At 38.7% G+C, this 14656-nt stretch overlaps 1 protein-coding gene across 5 annotated transcripts in view; it reads left to right on the top strand.

Annotated features, from left to right (window-relative positions):
- LOC117993847 (neural/ectodermal development factor IMP-L2-like) overlaps nt 1-13973 on the top strand; it is a 73403-nt gene extending 59430 nt beyond the window's left edge. The window contains exons 1-7 of one of the 5 annotated variants that reach the window (XM_069507245.1): nt 5130-5421; nt 6878-7016; nt 7613-7947; nt 8749-8911; nt 10175-10368; nt 12105-12227; nt 12999-13973. In XM_069507245.1, the coding sequence (XP_069363346.1) occupies nt 6908-7016; nt 7613-7947; nt 8749-8911; nt 10175-10368; nt 12105-12227; nt 12999-13019 (945 nt within the window). In that variant the 5' untranslated portion in view covers nt 5130-5421; nt 6878-6907 and the 3' untranslated portion in view covers nt 13020-13973. Of the gene's footprint in view, nt 1-5129; nt 5422-6877; nt 7029-7609; nt 7948-8748; nt 8912-10174; nt 10369-12104; nt 12228-12998 lie in introns of those variants that run through there. The other 4 variants (XM_069507243.1, XM_069507241.1, XM_069507244.1 and 1 more) reach the window with 4 other exon arrangements.
- Nucleotides 13974-14656: the final 683 nt, after the last annotated feature.

Raw genomic sequence — 14656 nt, 5'->3', positions numbered from 1 at the left:
CCATAGATGATAATAGGATAAAAAGATTCATGAAGGGAGTATATAGGTTACGACCTCCCACACCTAAATATGATATAGTGTGGGAACCTAATATTGTTTTAAATTATTTAAGCCAATTCTGGCCCAACCATACATTAAGTTTAGAAGATTTGTCAAAGAAAACAGTCACACTTATTGCTTTAGTAACAGCTCATCGTGTCCAGACCATCTCCCTTATCAAAATCAGTAATGTTGTTATAAACCAGGGTGGTGAAGTTATTATTAAAATACCGGATCTTATAAAGACTTCTGGACTTAACACAAATCAACCTGTATTAAGACTCCCTTTCTTCACTCCCCAGCCTGAGATTTGTCCAGCATTAAGCATCATTGCTTATTTGAATAAAACTGCACCTTTACGTGTAAATAACCAAGAACGATTATTCTTAAGTTATAAAAGACCTCATCAGGAGGTTTCATCTCAGACTATAAGTCATTGGATAAAGTTCATTTTGGGTAAAAGTGGCGTTGATATATCGATTTTCAGCGCGCATAGCACTCGCCATGCATCTACTTCATCTGCCAATAGAATTGGAGTCAGTGTTGATGTTATAAAAAAGACAGCTGGTTGGAGTGAATCATCGGGAGTTTTTGCAAAATTCTATAATAAGGAGATTGTTAACGATCAAAATTCATTTGCTCGATCCACTCTTACGAACAATAATAATAATTGTGATTAAATTAAGTAGGTAATCTGTTTGTAATGTAGTTATAAGACCTGAAACTTTACTTTATCATGGTTTTTTTTTTTTTTGTGATCATAAAATCAATGATTATTTCACTTCTATGAAGAAAATCAATAAAAATAATATATAATAAGATACTTTTTAGTGTGTCATTTTATACCACACAGGGACCGTCGTTCCTACCTATTTCTTTAATGTATTATTTTTACTATGAACAGCTATAAACATCTACAATAAGTAAAACCCCAAATCGCTAGAATGAAGCTTGTGAAGCATAATTTATGATCAAACGAACTTACCTGTAAGTGAAGTTCGATCCAAATTATGCGAGCAAGCTTCATTCGACGCGATTTGGGAGAACCCACCCTAATCTAGTAATGATAAAATATAATACGCATGATCGTATTTGACCCTCCCTATGCATACATACCTACATACGTCATGTAAAAATAATAACATCATAAATAGGTATTGCCCCAGGGTATTATTTTATTTTCAGGTACCTAACTAGCTTTAAACTAATGAGTCAATGCAGGGATGTCTACAAGATGGCGAACACAATAGTGATACCATACGTAAATTATTTTTTCCCTACTACAAATAACGTGAAGGCCGGTGGCTAGAAAGTGTTGCTACAATAAGTAAAACCCCAAATCGCGTCGAATGAAGCTTGCTCGCATAATTTGGATCGAACTTCACTTACAGGTAAGTTCGTTTGATCATAAATTTTATTTTATTTATTAGGTTAACTTACAGCTACTTACATTACAAAAATAACACTTACGGCTACATTAAAAAAATACTTATTCTGAACATATAACTTACTAGATGATGCCCGCGACTTCGTCCGCGTGGATTTACGTAACCAGAACGCTAGCAAAAACTTAGCGTTATTGTTATATACTACCTAAACACAATCCAATACGGAATACCAATAACCATTTGCCTCATTTTGTAGTTTTAGCGATTTAGTATTTTTCAACCCCGCAATGTATAGCGTGCAAAACTCGGGTCAATGCCCCGCCTACGACGTGGCATTGACTCCGAGTGGCCTACTTCCGGAATGTTCGTTGACCTCTAGCATCAGTCAGATGTTTTATTTGCAATCGTGAATTTGAATCGTGATGCCCGCGACTTTGTCCGCGTGGAATTAGGTTTTTTAAAATCCCGTGGGAACTCTTTGCTTTTCCGGAATAAAAAATAGTCTATGTCACTATCTATACCCATGCAATCACGTCAATCCGTTGCACCGTTGCGACGTGATTGAAGGACAAACCAACAAACAAACACACTTTCGCATATACAATAAGTTATACTATCTAAACACAAATGCAATACGGAATACCAATAACCATTTGTCTCATTTTGTAGTTTTAGCGATTTAGTATTTTTCAACCCCGCAATGTATAGCGTGCAAAACTCGGGTCAATGCCCCGCCTACGACGTGGCATTGACTCCGAGTGGCCTACTTCCGGAACGTTCGTTGACCTCTAGCATCAGTCAGATGTTTTATTTGCAATCGTGAATTTGAATCGTGATGCCCGCGACTTTGTCCGCGTGGAATTAGGTTTTTTAAAATCCCGTGGGAACTCTTTGCTTTTCCGAAATAAAAAGTAGCCTATGTCACTATCTATACCCATGCAATCACGTCAATCCGTTGCACCGTTGCGACGTGATTGAAGGACAAACCAACAAACCAACAAACAAACACACTTTCGCATATATAATAAGGGTACCTACTGTTTTTTTTTCGGTGGTATCATATCGCTGACTATCACCTGTTTTCGTTTTTGCCAGCGTTCAGGTTACACCCTGTAATATTTGTGACAGTGTGATACCAAAAATCGTTTGAAATTTCAATTCGGCCCAATGTCATTGATTTGGCGGTCGGCCCCAATTTCTGAAATTCAGGAATTGACCCTCCTTTGTTCCAGCTCTTGAGAGGCCCTCAAATACTCATAGGTGAGTAAAAGGTGGAGTTTATTTACCTCTGCAAATATACAAGCTTTCTACAGCTGCGCATCTTCTTGTGGGTTTGACGCGAATTTATTACAATTTGTTTATGATAATTCCTCGCTTCTGGAAACGTATCGTATTAGTTTTATATGCATATAGCTACATCGATTTTTATTCCGTATCAAAATACTAACTAAAACTACAAAATGAGGCAAATGGTTATTGGTATTGGATTGTGTTTAGATAGTATAACAAAACGCTAAGTTTTTGCTAGAATTCTGGTTACACCCGGTATACAACTACTAGAGTTACATGCATTTACAGTTGTGTGAAAAGCAAAAAGCAGTGATAGCCTAGTGGTTAGGACGTCCGCCTTCTAATCGGAGGTCGGGGGTTCGATCCCGGGCACGAACCTCTAACTTTTCGGAATTATGTGCGTTTTAATTAATTAAATATCACTTGCTTTAACGGTGAAGGAAAACATCGTGAGGAAACCTGCATGCCTGAGAGTTCTCCATAATGTTCTCAAAGGTGTGTGAAGTCTACCAATCCGCTATGGCCAGCGTGGTAGACTATGGCCAAAACCCTTCTCACTCTGAGAGGAGACCCGCGCTCTGTAGGGAGCCGGTGATGGGTTGATCATGATGATGATGATGACAGTTGTGTGTAGATGCTCCTTAACAATATTCTCAGTTAGCAACCGCACTCGGAAGTGCAAAAGGATAAAAGCGTTGCAACGTTGATAAACGATTGATAAATGATCAATTGATCAACTGTGCGCGCTGCACAACCAATCGCGCCTCGTTACCACGTGAACGAACTTTCTGTTACCAAGCCCGCCTGTGGTCTCGTCACCACGAGAGTCTCGTGGCCACGGGACCAGCGAATTTATCATACTACCAGTTGACCCGCCCCGGCTTCGCTTAAGCGGAGTTTTTGAATATCAGCAAGGGGTGGAATTTTCGAAAATTTTGAAGCATGTAGCCATACAGTAGGCGGCAGAAAATAATGTACATCGACCTTTAAAAATACCAAAATTCGCCCATAGGGGTGGTAAAATAGGGGTTGAAAGTTTGTATGGGAAAGTTTTGATTGTTGATATTATTAACTTGAAATTTTCAAAGTAGGTTTTTTCTTGAGAAAAAAGAAATTTTTAGATGGTAAAACCCGTGATTTTAGCGCACAGTCACGAGCCTACTGTTTAAATTTGTAGCGTGCACTTAAATTTAGAGTCAGTTGAGTTCTGTCCCTTTTTAGAATTGTTAAAAAGAAAAGGATGCAGATACTCTAAATTTAGTTTAGAGAAAGACAACGGAATCGGTGCCAATTGTTTCAATCGATTGATAAATAATAAGCGTTGTCACAACTAGAGCACACATCCCCCCAAGACTGAGTATTCGCGCTAAAGTTTACGCCGGAAGCTAAGGCGAATAAAATGATAAGATTAGATATCATTACGCATAGAAAGATAAAACAGATTGGGCCTAGACTCGCACACGTGGATTTAAAGAGGCCTTTGCACATGGCGATTCGTTTTTATCTACCACAATTCCAGGCACCTCTAAGTTTTCCCAAATATGAGCAGATTCTTCTGTCTTTTCCACAGCCTAAAGATACTATAGTCGACGCATTTTAAACTGAATCGTCGAGTTATCTGTCTGTTTCGCTCGCGCTTACAGATCGTAGGTAAGTGCGAGCGAAACAGACAGATAACTCGACGACTCAGTTTAAAATGCGTCGACTATAACACTAAAATTCAGTTTCTACATCAGATAAACCAGCGCATTTTCATTTTTCACCTAAGGAAGTTATTTTTCACGACTGAAATTACTACTAACGCCATCTATTGAAAGAGAAATACAACTTTTAGAAAACCTTGAGCTACTTTTAAATTTATTTTTTGTATCTTAATTACATAGCTATTGCGTTAAAATTAAAAATGATTGTTATAATATATAAATGGTAACAAGTTACGGGATCCTAATAGCCCCCTCTAACTTAATAATAAGTGTACCTACTAATTTTGGCGATATAAATCAACTATAGTTACTAGACGACTACGGTCGTGTGGATATAGGTTTTTTTAATCCCGTGTGAATTCGTTGATTTTTCGGGATAAAAAGTAGCCTATGCATTAATCGGTATAATCCATCTCCATTTCAGGTTCAGGCAAATCCTTTCAGTAGTTTTTGCGTGAAAGAGTAACAAACATACACACATACACACAAACTTTCCTTTATAATACCTATTAGGGTATAGTGAAGTTAGCAGTAAGTGCAAAACTGCCCCTTTTAGCATTTGAATCTTTTTGAATAGGTTACGATACGACACCACGATAATATGTCTTATCGCCCTCGTGTCGCAACTCCCCAGTGAAATGGCGTCCTATGCGTGCATTTTTCAATTTGGAATTCAAGAACTTCGACGCCTATATATATGCGGCAATACTAAGCAGCACATTTAGTCCCGTCCAATGCTCCTGTATGTGCGCGCTTAAATTAAAAAAGTGTGTCCGATTTTAGAACGAATTTATATTTTTTTTATTTACGTTTAGAAATTTAGAATCTGTGATTTGTAATCTCTTTTTTTTTGCTATAAAAAGTGCGTGCTCGGTTACACATAAGTACAGTGATTATATTTGTTATATATTTTTTATTATTGTATATAACCTAACCTATAGTGTAGATTTGTAAAGGAGTTTTTCGCGCGTAAAATAAAACCTTCGCGGTTAATTCAAAAGGTATTTCTTTTTTCTATTTTTTTAAATTTATATTTTAAGCTTTTAAATATTTTTGTTTCTTTATCTTAACAGGTAGGTACTTACCTAAGTGTAATATTTAGAAAAATTAAGCAATGTTTTAGTAAATAATCATATTGATTTACTTTTAAATCAAATATGTTTTCTATAAGACAAAATGTGTTGTTTCTAGAACGTTTACCTAAGCGGTAAAAAAAGATGATGCAATCCAAAGTTACTGTTACCTAGGCCCTTCTATTCTATCTCTATGGTTTAGAGAAAAAAATCCCACGTGTTTTTTGTATGAATTCTTCTAATTTAATTTTTTGTACTTAACTATTATTAAAAGGTGCTTATATAAGTATATTATTGTATAGTAAGTATTAGTTATTAGTTATAGTAAGTATAAGTTATTTACTATTTTATAAATAGAACAGTAGACTTTATTTTTTGTTGTAGGTATTGTGGGATCAAAAATGTAGAGTTCAGGCGAATTTTTTATAATTTGATTTAGGGATAAAATTGTTTGAGCTTCTACAGTGACTTAGTTATTTTTATTTTACTCTAAGAAAAGTAATATTTGAAAGTCTTGCTACGAGTTTCTTTAGCAAAAATCCGCACTTAATTGTAAAAAATTTAAGCTTGCTTACAACTTTTACCTCTATAGATTATTTTATATAAAAGGAAAAGGTGACTGACTGACTGACTGATCTATTCAAACCAGTGGACAGATCATTCTGAAATTCGGCATGCAGATAGCTATTATGACGTAGACATCCGCTAAGAAATGATGTTTGAAAATTCAACCCCCAAGGGGGTAAAATAGGGGTTTGAAATTTGTGTAGTCCACGTGGACTGAATGGCCCGAGAAAAAGCTAGTTAATAATAATTTAGGTCTGATGTAGGACCTATGAGGTATTTCACTGATAAAACCTACGACTTTTTACAATGAAAGCTTCCTTCAACCTTTAACCATTTCCACGATCTCTATTTACAGAGACCACGTTATCAATAAATAATAACGCTTTATTACAACCAAGTTATGGTTATGACTCATTAGTAGATAATTATTAACATTTAATATATTATAAACCTGTACTTACCTACTGCTTGAATGCTTTAATTTAACAACATCGAATGAAATGAAAACCTGAAGCGGGCTAACCTGGAAGTGGAAGGGGTATGGCAGTTTTCATTAAACCCATAACCACTTTGGTTTCTACATGGCATCGTACCGGAACGCTATATCGCTTGGCGGCATGGCTTTGCCGGTAGGGTGGTAACTAGTCACGGCCGAAGCCTCCCACCAGACCAAATCAGAGAAAATTTAGAAAATATAAAATTCTAAATTTCCCCTGCCAGGAATCGAACCCGGGACCTCCGACTAATAAGACCACAGCGCTCACAACTAAGCCAGGGAGGAAGTCTAGTAATAACAGTATTGTTCTCATTGTTTCAGTATAACCAAGAATCTCATCCCGTACAAAGCATGTATTATTTAGTTCTCATCCTCGCCACCGCGGCGCTAGCGGGCGGCGCCAACGTCAACAGACACCTGAAACTACTCGCAGAAATTGACAACCATATAGAATCTAATGGTGAGATACAAGGTATACTCTATCCAACTATAGCGGTTTCTCTGTTATAAGTCCCGCAAATTGCTATTGCGCTGGAACCATGTTTCATTAATATCGAAATGACGTCATTTTGACGTCAGCCGAAATAAGAATCTAGCGTCATTCAGACCGAAGCTATGACTGCTCGAAAATACGACGAAACGCTTCGAGTCTTATGACGTATATTTAAGTAAAAATATACCATCAGCTCGAAACTTCAGTCTAGTGCTGACGTCACTAAAATGGTGGCCACGAGCATTAGCAATTTGCTGGACTTATACGTAATCCCATATAAATGACAGCGACGAAAATCTCATCAGGCGTTAACCATTTTCAATCATAGTACCTATGTTACTTATTACCTACCAAAGGTTCTATGAATATGAAGCCATCTAGACAGAGCAATCGTGCGGTAAGCGAGCGACCCGAGATGGCCCTATAGTAATTCCGGGACCTATATGGCAAAGTCATGGCATGAGGTCGTCATTTACCACGAGATCAAGGGCGTCGAAATACTGTGTCTCTCTTTATACTGTGCTATAGGTGACTTTTCTAACTTCTTGAACTCTTTCCAGCAGTGGCAGCCCCATCATCAAAGCGGTTCATAACGCTAACGCGGCGGCCCGCAGCGCGCAACGCACACCGACCGGGCACGACGTTGGAGTTAACTTGCGAAGCGATAGCAGCACCCGCGCCCTCCGTGCACTGGTTCAAGAACGACGCGCCTGTGTATGAGGTAAGAACACCAAAGCGGTTCATAACACTGACATCAAAGCGGTTCATAACGCTAACGCGGTGGCCCGCAGCGCGCAACGCACACCGGCCGGGCACGACGTTGGAGTTAACTTGCGAAGCGATAGCAGCACCCGCGCCCTCCGTGCACTGGTTCAAGAACGACGCGCCTGTGTATGAGGTAAGAACACCAAAGCGGTTCATAACACTGACATCAAAGCGGTTCATAACGCTAACGCGGTGGCCCGCAGCGCGCAACGCACACCGGCCGGGTACGACGCTGGAGATGACTTGCGAAGCGATAGCAGCACCCGCGCCCTCCGTGCACTGGTTCAAGAACGACGCGCCTGTGTATGAGGTAAGAGCAACAAAGCCGTTCATAACACTGGCATTAAAACGGTTCATATCACTGACATCAAAGTGGTTCATGACACTCACATCAAAGCGGTTCATATCACTGGCATCAACTTGGTTCATGATACTGACACGCGGTTTATGATACTGATATCAAAGCGGTTCATATTGCTGACATCAAAGGCGTTCTAACATCGACGTGTTTACGACGTACGCATTTTCAAAGATTGTACTGATTAAGCAACGTTTTGTGTCTATAAATGTTAAAAGATTCAAGTCAGTAAAAGTTTTTCTGTCACTCGCTGTTACGCATCCAGAGATTATCCTAACAACACAGAGAATTCAACTCCTAGAGTACGCATATATGTACAAGGTTTTGCGTGAAAATCGTAAAATGTTGGCGGGGGACAGGGGAGAATGCTTTGTTGTGATTGGTGGACTTAAAAGTCACGTAATCAAGACAATTTGCGGAATGAGGGTACCGAACGGGCGTGGGCCGATTTTTATGCTAAGCAAGTGCTTAAGCTTGGCGAGCGGGCGTGTTCGGCTATTAGGATTTAGGCGTTTATAGGTGGTGGTCTATGCCTAACAAGAAACTAAAATTAACCCATTTCATTCTTCGTTCCAGTACGACAAAGAGTCGAATGAGATCATAGACTCTAACCCGTCCTCCCTGGCGCGAGTGTCATCAACTCTACTGGTGTCGCGAACCGACGGGCCCGCGCAGTACACGTGCCTGGTGGTGGCCGGGCAGGGCACTGCTCGGGCTAGCACCATCGTCTACAGCACGGGTAAGACAAACCTATTATCAACTCGATCGGTATAGTACGTAACAGGTCGGGATCGCAATCGGGGTACAGCCCTAGCGTTAACCCCGTGCGGGATAGCGCGTGCGCTGTGCGGGTGTGCGGGAAATCCCCCTGCCTCGCACCCCGATTGGCATCTCGACCTGTCGCGAACTCTATGTCTCGGTCTCCACATTACAAACACTAGACTCTATATGAACTTTAACGAACTAATAGCTAATTATAAGTCCCGCAAATTGCTATTGCGCTGGAACCATGCCTCATTATCATTGAAATGACGTCATTTTGACGTCATTTGACGTGTATTTAAGTAAAAATATACCATCAGCTCGGAACTTCAGTCTATTTTAGCGTTTAAACTACCGTCAGTGATTTCCATTATAAATAATATCTGTCCCGGCTGTACTCACGTGTCTAGTCGACGTTAGCCCGACTAGTTTCGAACCCATCCGGGGTCCTTTTTCAAGGGAGTCATTTCGAGCACGCGCCGCGGCTGTGACTGCGCGTGCCGCCGCCCGTACTTCAGTGTAGTGCTGACGTCACTAAAATGGCGGCCACGCGCATTAGCAATTTGCGGAATTTATAGAAAATGTAGCGCCTATAAAATTCTGCTAGCAAATAAGCATACAAGGAAGTAAACAAGTTTTATCACGGAGGCGCATCATAAAACATTACTACAGTGGGTTATTATTATTATAACAAAGGATTTCCCTACAATATAACCTTGCTTACTTGACACAATTCCGTTTATTTAGTTAGCTTTTCCCTGTGAATGTTGAGGCGGAAGCCGTAACTCTTTACTGCCTCATTCTATACCTGAAAGCATGGCGAATTTTCACTTCATAAAACGCATTTCGTCTCCCCGTAACGGCGATTACGCACTCATCCGATCCGAGTCCATGAAAATACGTTCCTTTTTGATTTACATGGTAGCTTATGACATAATAAATATGAGTGCGTGATCGCTGTAAAGCATCATAGCCTACCTAGCTCCAAATGTAGGTAAGTATGAGTAGTGGACCAAACAAATTTTAAGTAGGTACCTACTAATTCTTGATGTAATAAGAATTTATTATTACTTTCTAATTTCTTTATCTATGAGGTGAAAAGTTCTATTGACATGACAGTTGACCCATAAAGCTAAAATGGCGCGTGCGGAGTCATTTTGTACGGACTATAACATTTTTGACGCCTGACAACTGTAGGTGAAGCTTCGACGACGCCTATAACTTCTTTTGTCGTCAACAGATGGCAGCACAGACACCTCGGAACGCTCCAAGCTGGTCCCTCTCTCGCCTCGCATCCTGGTCTCCTATAAGGTGTTCGTGGACACCATCGGCAACAACGTAGTGTTGCCCTGCCGCGTCCGGGGACACCCGCGACCCAACGTCACCTGGCAGACCAACGGTGGCCTCGACGTGACCAACGAGCCCAGGATGAAGGTGAGGGTATTACCACGACTGATGAATCTGATGCGGTCTCCATATACAGACACTAGATGACGCTATTCGAACTTCAAAGGGTTGTGCAGCCTTGAAGTAAATTACATCCCACAAGCTAGATGTCGCCACAAGGTCTCACCATGCATCCTCTGTCACGCTATCAAAGTTTTCTCTACAGAGCACTAAGTCCTATTTTAAGTTCGAATGGATTTGATCATTGGGCTTAACAACAGTATTGCTCCTATGCAAACTAATCGCGCGGCAGCATAGATACCCATCCTCACAACCGCCGCTTGGCGGTTGCTCTTTAAAAAGAGCAACCGCCGAGTTTCTTGCTGGTTCTTCTCGGTGGGAACGGCATTCCAAACCAGTGGTAAATTAAAACTACCCGACTATTCGAAAGCGCTTGTAAAAAGTCTACTTGAATAAAAACATATTCTATTCTATTCTATTCTATTCTATTCTTTCTATTCTATTCTATTCTATTCTATTCTATTCTATTCTATTCTATTCTATTCTATTCTATTCTATTCTATTCTATTCTATTCTATTCTATTCTATTCTATTCTATTCTATTCTATTCTATTCTATTCTATTCTATTCTATTCTATTCTATTCTATTCTATTCTATTCTATTCTATTCTATTCTATTCTATTGTATTCTATTCTATTCTATTCTATTCTATTCTATTCTATTCTATTCTATTCTATTCTATTCTATTCTATTCTATTCTATTCTATTCTATTCTATTCTATTCTATTCTATTCTATTCTATTCTATTCTATTCTATTCTATTCTATTCTATTCTATTCTATTCTATTCTATTCTATTCTATTCTATTCTATTCTATTCTATTCTATTCTATTCTATTCTATTCTATTCTATTCTATTCTATTCTATTCTATTCTAATCTATTCTATTCTATTCTATTCTATTCTATTCTATTCTATTCTATTCTATTCTATTCTATTCTATTCTATTCTATTCTATTCTATTCTATTCTATTCTATTCTATTCTATTCTATTCTATTCTATTCTATTCTATTCTATTCTATTCTATTCTATTCTATTCTATTCTATTCTATTCTATTCTATTCTATTCTATTCTATTCTATTCTATTCTATTCTATTCTATTCTATTCTATTCTATTCTATTCTATTCTATTCTAATCTATTCTATGCTATCCTATCCTGTCCTGTCCTGTCCTGTCCTGTCCTGTCCTATCCTATCCTATCCTATCCTATCCTATCCTATCCTATCCTATCCTATCCTATCCTCTCCTATCCTATTCTATTCTATTCTATTCTATTCTATTCACACGTCATCACCATTGCGCAAGTACAAGGTCAAGCTAATCTCCCTCTCCACGCATCTTGTAGGGCGATTGTCTAAAACCTGCATCAATCATTATTACAATCTCAATTGTTCTGATTGGCTGAATTTGTGCGATTCTTGTTGCAACAATGCATTGTGGCCAATAGTGAGCGAGCGATAACCAATCAGAGATGATTGCGATCGTGACATTGTAGCTGTCAAACAACCGCGGTAGGGCCACTGGTCTCATAAAAGGACACCATCGGCAACAACATAGTGTTGCCCTGCCGCGTCCATGGACACCCGTGCAGGCATGCAGGTTTCCTCACGATGTTCTCCTTCACCGGTAAAGCAACTTTAAATGAACATAACTCCGAGGTATTAAGTATGGCTAGTAATATTGTTCTTCTTCTTCTCCAGGTGCTTCGTTCAGGCGAGCTAGTGATCTCGCCGCTGCTGTGGAGCGACATGGGCGAGTTCACTTGCCGCGCCAGTAACCTGTTCGGCAGCACGGAGGTCAAGACATTCGTCTATCCGGCTCGAGTAAGTATAGAGTACTAACTTCGAAAATAAGAGTATTCCTATTAATTTTTAAGGGTTCCGTACCTCAAAAGGAAAAACGGAACCCTTATAGGATCACTTTGTTGTCTGTCTGTCAAGAAACCAACAGGGTACTTCCCGTTGACCTAGAATCATGAAATTCGGCAGGTAGGTAGGTAGGTCTTATAGCAGACATTCGGCGAAAAATCTGAAAACCGTGAATTTGTGGTTACATCACACAAAAAAAAAATTGTGGTCATAAACTAATAATCAGTATTTTCAATTTTCGAATAAATATAATTATGTCAAGTGGGATATCATATGAAAGGTCTTCACCTGTACATTCTAAAACAGAATTTTATTTATTTTTATGCATCATAGTTTTTGAATTATCGTGCAAAATGTCGAAAAAATACGACTGTAGTACGGAACCCTCGTTGCGCGAGCCTGACTCGCACTTGGGCGGTTTTTCTATATATATAAAAGGAAAAGGTGACTGACTGACTGACTGATCTGTCAACGCACAGCTCAAACCACTGGACGGATTGGGCTTAAATTTTGCATGCAGATAGCTAGCATGGCGTAGGCATCCGCTAAGAAAGGATTTTTAAAAATTCAACCCCTGAGGGGGAGTAGAGTACCTACACAAATGTCGAGCCCCTATTAATATAGGAGCTCGAAATTTGTGTACTCCACGCGGATAAGCTAGTTTCTATTAGTATTTAGTAGAGAGGACGTCATCAGGCGACTATTAAATTTTCTTTTTCTTTTCAGCAAAGTGATACGGACGGATAGACAAGTAAAAATCATCGAGTAAACCAAGTTCCTGTTGCTAGTTTAACTAAGTTTGTAAGAGCACTTCACACGCGACAAGAAACGCCGCGGTTAAAAGTTAACTACATAAAATTTACTACTTAATAATATAATATTATGTATTTTCAAACATCGGCTGGTCCGAATAAAATGTATCAAATATTGCTTCTCTTAATGTATGTATAACTTTTTATGTAACTTTTTTGTATTATATTGTCATAAAACAATAAGTATCTATTATTGTATTGAAAAGTGACAGCTTATTTATATGTTTTTTAAAATCTTAAACAATAAAAAACAATAATGTCTACCACAGTAATTACAAAAAATATGATTTTATTATATTTTTGAAACTAATTTGACTAAACTACCTATTGCTTTACTTAAATATGTGAGTTTACCATTTTTTATTGAATCGTTAAACTTAGGTCCACTTGCACAAGGGCAATAAATTTTTAATGCTGCCACTTTTTGGCAACCATATTAAGCTCTAGCCAAAAAAGAGACAGCATTACAAAATTGGACTAATACCACAATACAGTGTAACGATTTTTTTACAAGTAGGTAGTTATATTTTTTATTCAGAATGCGAATTTTATTCAGATTACGAATAGATGTATTCAGTGAAACATATAAGTAGTATATTCGTTCTAGTTCGATACCGTTTTATATTTAAAATCTTTTATCAAACTGAAAACGCCGCGATGTCACCGCACGTGTGAAGACACTCTAACAGTACCGAGTCTGCCTATTTTTTATACCATTTTGTTGTATTTTGTATTAAATAAATAAATTATAATAGAGACGTCTATAAACTGCGGTATTATTTAAATAAATAAATAAAATATTAATAATTATTATTGTATTGTGATCTAATAAATACTTACTGTAGACTGTGATTCAAATAGATATCGAAATAAAGAACTTTGAAAACCATTGGCTTTTTATTTTAGTTTTTATTTAATTACTAGCTGATGCCCGCGACTTCGTACGCGTGGATTTAGGTTTTTAAAAATCCTGTGGGAACTCTTTAATTTTTCGGGATCAAAAGTAGCCTATGTCCTTCCCCGGGATGCAAGCTACCTCTGTACCAAATTTCGTAAAATCGGTTGAACGGTTGAGCCGTAAAAAGCTAGCAGTCAGACAGACACACTTTCGTCGGTTTTTTTATGGATGTTCACCGCAACTTGACTGCAATCTCACCTGGTGGTAAGTGATGAATGATGATGCAGTCTAAGATGGAAGCGGGCTAAACTGGAAGGGGTATGGCAGATTTTTTAATCCCATGCCCCTTTGGTTTCTACACGTCATCGTACCAGAATGCTAAATCGCTTGGCGGCACGGCTTTGCTGGTAGGGTGTTAACTAGCCACGGCCGAAGCCTCGTACCAAATAAAGTTCGTGGTAAAAAGTAACCTGTATCTGTGTAAAAGCAGTGATAGCCTAGTGGTTAGGACGTCCGCCTACTAATCAGAGGTCGGGGGTTCGATCCCGGGCACGCACCTCTAACTTTTCGGAATTATGTGCGTTTTAATTAATTAAATATCACTTGCTTTAACGGTGAAGGAAAACATCGTGAGGAAACCTGCATGCCTGAGAGTTCTCCATAATGTTCTCAAA

This window comes from Maniola hyperantus, chromosome 25 (genome assembly GCF_902806685.2).
Source record: "Maniola hyperantus chromosome 25, iAphHyp1.2, whole genome shotgun sequence".
In the NCBI taxonomy this organism is placed as follows: Eukaryota; Metazoa; Arthropoda; class Insecta; order Lepidoptera; family Nymphalidae; genus Maniola; species Maniola hyperantus.
The sequence above is the reverse complement of the archived record's forward strand: the minus strand, read 5'-3'. Positions and strand labels throughout refer to the sequence as shown.